Raw genomic sequence first — 9,057 nt, 5'->3', positions numbered from 1 at the left:
AGATCACAGGAACGCTCAGACTTTGGAAAAATTAATTTCTCATAAAGATAAAGAGGGGTCTTTGTGCTGATGAGTTTAAAGAGAAAGATGCAGTTTCTTGCTTTTAGATAATCAGTGATATCACATCCTAACAAGCTACATCTCCACGCAGATATATGGTCATACTTCCGCAATCCATATACATAACGTGTGATTTGGTTAAATAAGGTGCCAATCTTATGGGATGACCTGGAGTCAAGCTTACTATATACCACCTCTGCATAAGTAATAATAGGTAAGATTAATTGACGCGCAAGCTTTCTTCTAGTGGGAATCGGAACAAACGATGCCGATAGCCTTAAGTTTTCTTAGAATACCATATACTTTGTTCACAACAGAATCAACGTGATCAACGCAGCTAAGGCTAGAATTGATAACAAACCCCAAATTGGTTACTTTATCAATAAATTTTAGGGGTCTGGTTTCAAGAAAAACTGAAGGAATACTGCTAAAAGGGACTTTTGTCTTAAAAACAGGTAGAACATACGACTTCGCAGGGTTAATGGAAAGGCCGTTAAGAGCAGCCCAATGCGAGATAGATGATAAGTCCATATTCAAATCAGATGTGAGTCTGTGCAAATCTCTTGACGGACCTGATAAATATATCTGGATGTCATCGGCATATGCATGCATTTTTACATATTGGCATGTCATGAATATGTCATTTATGAAAGCACTAAATAACAAGGGGCCCAAAATAGACCCCTGAGGAACACCGCGTGTTACGGATTTAGTTCTAGAGGTTACTGAACCAACCTTCACAAGCTGGGTTCTACCTGTTAGGTAGCTTTTCATAAGATATAGTGCAGTTTTACCGAACCCGAAATAATACGAAAGCTTAGAGCAGAGCAGTGTGTGATCTACGGAGTCAAATGCTTTGGAAAAGTCAAGTAAGTAAGNTCGCAAATCGTCAAGAATTTTTACTATCGCAGTTGAACAACCATGCCCTGCTCTAAAACCTGATTGAAAAGGAGATAACAAGTTCTTTTCGGACATATCTGACATGATTTGCTCTGACATTAGGGACTCAAGGCAGGCAAAACACTAATTGGACGAAAATCACAAGGTGAGCATGCTTGTTTGATTTTAGCAACTGGACAAATGGAAGCGGATTTCCATAACGTTGGAAAACAAGACGTGGTAAAACAGTGGTTAATGATGTGTGTCAGTGGACTTATGATGAACGGCATAACTAACTTGATAAATCGGATTGGCAGACCATCCTCGCATTCNGGCAGACCATCCTCGCCAACCGCATTTGAGTTAATTTTGAGGATGCATCTAGTCACATCACATTCAGATACGGAGGAAAATTCAAAAGGTACGCTCGAATACGTAGTCGACGTAGGATTTGGGGCGAATTGTGACATACAACCATTAGACGAGGCACTACAAAGAAACACATCATTCAGACTTTCAACATCTAACATACACTCAGTTCTGTCCTTGGCATGTACCTGGAGATTTTTAATGTTCCGCCATAATTTACCAGAGGGGAGAGAAGGATCAAGTTTGACTGCACATATCTAACATAATGNAAACACATATCTAACATAATCCATTTTTGTGTTGTTTAAGCTTCTAGCATTGAAATGGACGATATTAAGCCCTATCTGTTGATTACATAGAACATTTAACATAATGCGACTATTATCATCAATGCTATTGATCTTGCTGTTAGACACCATAAAGCAAGTGAACAAAAGCAACTTCAAGGTATGAATAAGAACTAATAAATATAGTAAGAAGCGCAATAACACTATGAACCATCTTTACAAATGCTAGCAAAACACTAAACATACTTAAGCTAAGAATAAAAGAATATAGAATAAAAGAAAAAGAACACAGATTAGCAAGAGAACCTCTGCAAGTCATTATNGAAAACCTCTGCAAGTCATTACGTTCATCAATTTTAATAGCTGACGAACCTTTGTCAACTCTGACATAGACAGCACCTCGCAACGTAAATACAGACAGCAGCTTCCCCGCTCTTTTCAATCGTATGGCCTCTTGCAATAATTTCCTCGTTTCTGTGGTCAAACTCTCAAAAATAGAAAATTTCCCTTCGAGGCCTGCAACAGAAACAGAAACTACATCCTTAGTTTGTTTTCTGTAGTCACTAAATGCGCGAAGTGTTCTTTTGCGGTCCAGTGGAGAATGGAACTTAATGATAACCACACCGCTCAGATTATTATTGGTAGCCTTAGTACGAAAAATATCCCGAATTTGCGGAGCATGAAAATCAATAGAGAGACACACACGGTTAAACGTACTCTTTAAGTTTTCTTCTTCGGTATACGGAAGCCGAAAACAACCGCGTCAGCAGACACGTCGGGAGAAATTCTTTGTGTTTGAACTTTCTCGATTTCAGCACGCAATTTCAGTAATTCTGCTTCACACTTCTGCTCTTTCGCTTCCAGCGCAGAGATCCGCTCAGCGGACTCATTCAGCCTAGTTGAGATAATAGTAACTTCAGCGGCGATCTTCGTGCTCAACGCGCTCTCAACCACCGTTATTNCGAAAAATATCCCGAATTTGCGGAGCATGAAAATCAATAGAGAGACACACACGGTTAAACGTACTCTTTAAGTTTTCTTCTTCGGTATACGGTATGCCAAAAACAACCGCGTCAGCAGACACGTCGGGAGAAATTCTTTGTGTTTGAACTTTCTCGATTTCAGCACGCAATTTCAGTAATTCTGCTTCACACTTCTGCTCTTTTGCTTCCAGCGCAGAGATCCGCTCAGCGGACTCATTCAGCCTAGTTGAGATAATAGTAACTTCAGCGGCGATCTTCGTGCTCAACGCGCTCTCAACCACCGTTATTTTATTGGAGAGGCTTTCAAAGAGTGACTGCAGTTTATCTGTTTGAAGTTGAATTTTCTACTCAAGTTCGCGAATAGCAGTTAATGAGTCAACACTATCGATAAGTCTCACCGTTTTAGGAGAGGGAGAGCATTTACTTGCGTCTCTTAGGTGTCTCTTAGAGGCAGCAGGGGGAACAGGTGACATACCTTCGAAACTGCAACAACAGCTTGCCAAGCAGGTATAGAAAATTAAAATTAAGCGAAAACGATGATGTCCAAATGTAAATTTGCTTTTAGTTCAGCACAGGTGAAACGCCAGCACACAGGCAGGCGGAGTATATTACTATCCGTATTAAGTACACGAAAATACCGCGAATAACTGATGCCGAAACAGAGCAAACACTTTACACGTCCGTCATGTTGCTAGTCAACTTACTAATAAAATAAAATATAACATAATATAATATTACATTATATAATATAGTTAAATAAAATTAAATAAAGGGAAATGAAATAAAATAAAACAAAGTGAAATAAAAGAAAATAAAATAGAGTAATTCAAAATAAAAGTTTTAATTAAATAATACGAAAACTAAATAAAATTAGAAATAAAATGAAATGAGTAATAACGGAAAAGCAAAATAAAATAAAATGTAACTGAAACAAAACAATTAAATGCGTGGAAATAAATTGAATAAAAAAATAAAATAAACAACCAAAAATAATTAAATGAAATAGAATAAACCAAAAAAAAATAAATGGAAAATAGAATTTTTGGAATTTTAAGAATATAATTACGCCATCTTCTCCCCTCAAAAGTCTGTTGTATCAGAGAACTCGTCGGCCAAATGAGGCTATACGAGACCATGCCTCGTGTAACGGGATAGCGCTGTAGCATTATCTTAAAACTTTGCAAAATGGCAGCCATGTTTGCTATATAAGAGTACTACATATGTATATAGATATATTGATGAACGGATGCAGCTAATACTAATTTTTGTGGTTTTAATACTTAATATGTCTCTGATGATAAAAATAATTTTGAGAATTTGTTCTAAAAGATATTCACAGCAAGATTTTAAATTTATTGTTTGATTATTATTAAATAAATTAAGAATTTTATCTCCTCCCCGTGAAGGAAGTATGAAATTTCGCTTTATTATTCTACATTGTACTGAATTTTTCTAAATAATTTTTTGAATTAGTACACATATCCTTGAAACTTCAAAGGCCTTTGAAAAAAATTCTGACGTGAGGGAGAAAAACTAAAAACGCAGTTTTACTATATTTGGCTCTGATGTCGTGTTTATATTGATTTTTACATGTGTTTCAAAATTTTTTGATTTTTGTCGCGCGGTGTTATGTAGGTTTCTTTAAAATATATTTCGCGAAGGAAAAAATAAAAATAAATGATATTACTTCCAATTTTGAAACACCTAGGAAGCCACTGTACAAAAATTTTCAGATCTTTAACTTCAACGGTGGATATTTTATATTTAACGCTATTTTTTTTTTGTATAGATGACAATTGGCTATCAATAAATAAATTATAATTTTGCTGTGAATACCCTAATGTGCACTTCCGCAAGAGTTTAAATTTGCGCTTTAAATACTAGCCTTGATTTTGAAAGTTTTCAAGTTCAGACCACATACATATGTACATCAACCGTTAACTGTGCTTTGTTCACACTAAATATTTGCGACTTTTTTTTATCTATTAGTTCTGAGTGTACATATGTACATACCTAAATATGTATATATGTATACATCTAACTATGTATGCCAACATAAAATGGCTTAGACATTCTTTAACATTTTTGTTGCATTCTACATAAATAAATTCATTGGAAGTTGGTTTTCCACTCTACACTGTTGTGCATTTGTAATGTATGAAAACAAAAAACAAAAACAAAAAACCAACGATATATTCTTATCAGTTTTCCATGCAATTCAGGCAAAGGTCGAGTATACGCAACTACGCCCCATTGTGCCGCAATTAACCTAAATTCGCAGCAATGCAGCTCAGACAGCAACACTTTTTTTGTTGCAATATAAACAAGTTCTAACCGCCAAGCTCGTCATATTCGATATTCAGTCATAATTCGATCTCCACAAACATGGCACGAATCAGTGGATTGCTACTTTTTTACGCTATGAGCCTTTTAATTGGAATTTGCCAGAGTCAAGCGTTTTACTCGAGAATCGTAAATGGCACACAGGCTAACGAAGGCGAATTTCCATTTGTGGTGAGTTTAATTAAAATACTTATTTAAGAGAGCGTTTCAAAGTTTTAGCCAAGCACACGTTGATTGCGATAAAAGAAAATCATTTGCATAATCGAATAAGCTCTTGGAACGCCAGCTACCTACCTACCTTCTTTAAGTTGATAACGCAAGTTCTTTTACTCGTTCGGCAAAGGTTTCCCTACGTCGCGCTTCCGATGGTCAACATAAGTGTGGCGCTTCGCTGCTAAATCGTGCATGGGCGCTTACGGCCGCACATTGTGTCGTGAAAATACAACCGGAACAGTTGAGTATTCAATATGGCAGCAATGAATTGGATGCGGCTAGCCCCAAAGTGTCGAATATCAGTAAAATAGTAGTGCATGATAATTATCAACCCAGAAATTTGCATTTGAATGACATTGCGCTGCTGCGTCTGCAAACACCCATCAAATTTAGTTCAAAAGTGCGTGCAGTGCATTTGCCGGCAGCGCAACAGGATACAGCAGACGCGTTGCCTGCCGTATTGCTTGGCTGGGGGCTGAATGCGGTGAGTGGCAAAAACATTTAAAAAAATAGTTTTTAATAATTATTTCTGTCCCTTCCACAGACTGGCGGCATCATACAAAAACAACTACAAAAGGTGCATTTACAAATATTCAGCGATGAGGAGTGTAGCCAACGTCATGGCACTCAATTGCATGCGACCACAATTTGTGCCGGTGTGCCGGAGGGTGGCAAGGGTCAGTGTAGCGGTGATTCGGGTGGTCCTCTGCTGGTAGATGGCCAACAGGTGGGCATTGTTTCGTGGAGTCGCAAGCCATGCACTGTGGCGCCTTATCCGGGTGTCTTTACGGAAGTATCGGCTTATGTGGATTGGATGGGACAGATGATGAGCAATGATCGTGATGATGGCGATTGGAGTGAGAGTGAAGAGTCATGGGAAGAACTGACAACGGGGAATTTGATTATAGTGCGAAGCAAGAAGGGAGTTGGAAGTAAATTAATTAAGAGTTAAAGCGAATAAAATGTGAATAGCTCAGTCAAGTTAGCTCAAGAAAAGCGTTGTAAAAATACGCATTTGGAAAAATAAAAAATTTAATCAAGATAAACTGCATTTTTGCATTTTTAAGCAATTATTCGAAATTTTGCTATATCTCTAAAACTATTCTAGTTTCTTATATTTTGAAGACATGTTCGCAATCTGCGGGAAATTATACATAAAAAAAAGTAAGTGCGCCTGGGTCACACTATCTATATCACTACCTCTACCCCTGTTCCTTCTAATTACATTTATGTATGTTATTCTGTTTTCTTTTATCTTCATTTTTATCCTTATACTCTGTCAATATCAAAAACGATAGTAACATCCAACAAAATATCGATAACAAAACCAATAAAAATGTCGATAACAAAATCGATGACAAATTCTATAGCAAAATCGATAATAATATTGATAGCAAAATCGATTAGAAAATCGATAAAATTATCAAAAACAAAATTGATAAAAATATCGATAGCAAAATCGATAAAAATAAAGAAAACAAAATCGATGACAAAAATCGTTTAGAAAAGCGATTAAAATATCGATAAATAATCAATAACAAAATCGATACAAAATGGATAACAAAATCGATAAAAATATCGATAACAACTTCGATAAAAATGTCGATAACAAAATCTGCAACAATATCGATAACAAAACCAATAACAATATCGATAAATAGTATCGATTACAAAATCCTTAAAAGCATCGATGACAAAATCGATAAAAATTTCGATTATTATATCGATAGGTTCCGAAGATATCGATAGCAAAATCGATAACAATATCGATAAAAATTTCGATAACAAAATCGATAACAAAAGCGATTTTTGCCTCTGCCTTTTCTTTATCTATGTACGTACTCCCCTTTACTTTCATTCTTGTATTGGTCTTTTTCTAAGTGTTATTTTTTAACCTTTTATTAGCAAATTTTTGTTAAATTGATACCAAGTGGATACACTCCAGAAGCACTTGTTTCAGCCCCAACCATTTCCGTTGCACCATTTCCGTGTGCAACTTTACTATTAAATTGCAAAGTAAGAATTAACACCAGTGATGACAGTTAAGTCCCAGATGGGTTCTAACAGCAGAAAGTAGTTTTAGTGAAATTTGCAGATAGAGGGTATTGAATACATTATAAGGCCTCGATATCTTCTTGAATAGAGTTTAGTTAGGAGTTATCACAGTAAAGCTTAACTAATATACAACATTTATCGGTGTAAACTGACTTACTTACAGGCAGTAAATCGACAACTTATGTACTCTTGTGGCCAGCTGATTAAGTTAAGTGAAATTTTGACCAGGTTTGGCTAATTTTCTTTCGTTTATTTTAATTTTTTTAATTTTTTTAATAAAAATCTCGCACATTGTATCGAGCTTTAACCGCCAAAATAACGTAAGCGACATTTTTTTCGAAATTTTATTTTTGATGCAGAAATGCATCTAGATGCTCTAGGAATATTTCTGCATCAAAAATAAAATTTTGAAAAAAAATGTCGCTTACGTTATTTTGGCGGTTAGGGCACGGTATAACCAGCTGCGCCATATAAATCCACATTACAAATTTTGTACAAAATTATAAAAATTCAATAAACTTTACTTCCAAGAAATGGTAGATACAGTAGGATGCTATCGATTCCACCATTCTTACATTAACAAAGACCAAGTACTCAAATTCTAACTTTGGACTTTTCTTAAAAATATGTAGAAGTTAGTCAAAAAGTTACAGATCATATTTTTCTAAAATTTTGTTTATACCCCTAACAGGTTTCGTTACGCCAACGCTGGAATTTGCAGCATTTTTGTGCAGGCACCATCATACATCCCCAATGGATTCTCACCGCTGCGCATTGTTTTATGTACATCAAAGACCCCCGAGAATTGGTCGTACAATATGGCACAAATCAACTGAAATCGGGTAAAGCAAAATTTATGAACGTCAGCAAGATACAGAAGCATGAAGGATATAGCCACACTATAGCCATACACGACATAGCAATTTTGAAGTTGGAGAAAACACTTAAGCTCAATAGCACAGATTTAGTGAAAGTTGTTAAAGCAAAAGATTGTACAGAATTCGCTCAAACTAAAGAGCCCACGCTCCTTATAGGCTGGGGTCTCAATGAGACAAACGGCATATTGCAGCAACAACTGCAAAAGGTGTCACTTAACATACTCGCGCCAGCTGAGTGCCGCAAGCAAATAACGGGTGATTTTTTAAGAGCTTGATAACTTTTTTTTTAAAAAAAACGCATAAAATTTGCAAAATCTCATCGGTTCTTTATTTGAAACGTTAGATTGGTCCATGACATTTACTTTTTGAAGATAATTTCATTTAAATGTTGACCGCGGCTGCGTCTTAGGTGGTCCATTCGGAAAGTCCAATTTTGGGCAACTTTTTCGAGCATTTCGGCCGGAATAGCCCGAATTTCTTCGGAAATGTTGTCTTCCAAAGCTGGAATAGTTGCTGGCTTATTTCTGTAGACTTTAGACTTGACGTAGCCCCACAAAAAATAGTCTAAAGGCGTCAAATCGCATGATCTTGGTGGCCAACTTACCGGTCCATTTCTTGAGATGAATTGTTCTCCGAAGTTTTCCCTCAAAATGGCCATAGAATCGCGAGCTGTGTGGCATGTAGCGCCATCTTGTTGAAACCACATGTCAACCAAGTTCAGTTCTTCCATTTTTGGCAACAAAAAGTTTGTTAGCATCGAACGATAGCGATCGCCATTCACCGTAACGTTGCGTCCAACAGCATCTTTGAAAAAATACGGTCCAATGATTCCACCAGCGTACAAACCACACCAAACAGTGCATTTTTCGGGATGCATGGGCAGTTCTTGAACGGCTTCTGGTTGCTCTTCACTCCAAATGCGGCAATTTTGCTTATTTACGAAGCCATTCAACCAGAAATGAGCCTCATCGCTGAACAAAATTTGTCGAT

General features: G+C 36.6%; 3 protein-coding genes across 5 annotated transcripts in view; 1 reads left to right on the top strand and 2 right to left on the bottom strand.

Moving 5' to 3' along the window:
• The window catches only part of LOC108367017 (protein sym1), a 14,925-nt gene that overhangs the window by 1,640 nt on the left and 4,228 nt on the right, over window positions 1-9,057 (bottom strand). Inside the window, exon 2 of one of the 3 annotated variants that reach the window (XM_017621533.1) lies at window positions 3,645-3,869. In XM_017621533.1, the coding sequence (XP_017477022.1) occupies window positions 3,645-3,774 (130 nt within the window). In that variant the 5' untranslated portion in view covers window positions 3,775-3,869. The remainder of the gene's footprint in view (window positions 1-3,644; window positions 3,870-9,057) is intronic. The other 2 variants (XM_017621535.1, XM_017621532.1) reach the window with 2 other exon arrangements.
• LOC108367016 (trypsin-1-like) lies at window positions 4,808-6,134 on the top strand. Its single transcript, XM_017621531.1, has 3 exons — window positions 4,808-5,092; window positions 5,265-5,618; window positions 5,679-6,134. The coding sequence occupies exons 1-3, from the start codon at window positions 4,964-4,966 to the stop codon at window positions 6,084-6,086; spliced, it is 891 nt and encodes a 296-aa protein (XP_017477020.1). The 5' UTR covers window positions 4,808-4,963; the 3' UTR covers window positions 6,087-6,134.
• The window catches only part of LOC108367021 (mpv17-like protein), a 9,625-nt gene continuing 8,454 nt past the window's right edge, over window positions 7,887-9,057 (bottom strand). Inside the window, exon 5 of the mRNA XM_017621540.1 lies at window positions 7,887-8,021. Coding sequence (XP_017477029.1) covers window positions 7,887-8,021 — 135 coding nt within the window. The remainder of the gene's footprint in view (window positions 8,022-9,057) is intronic.

Source organism: Rhagoletis zephyria, unplaced genomic scaffold (assembly GCF_001687245.7).
Source record: "Rhagoletis zephyria isolate East Lansing unplaced genomic scaffold, Rhagoletis_zephyria_1.1 Rzeph_scaffold_02498, whole genome shotgun sequence".
NCBI lineage: Eukaryota > Metazoa > Arthropoda > Insecta > Diptera > Tephritidae > Rhagoletis > Rhagoletis zephyria.
The sequence above is the reverse complement of the archived record's forward strand: the minus strand, read 5'-3'. Positions and strand labels throughout refer to the sequence as shown.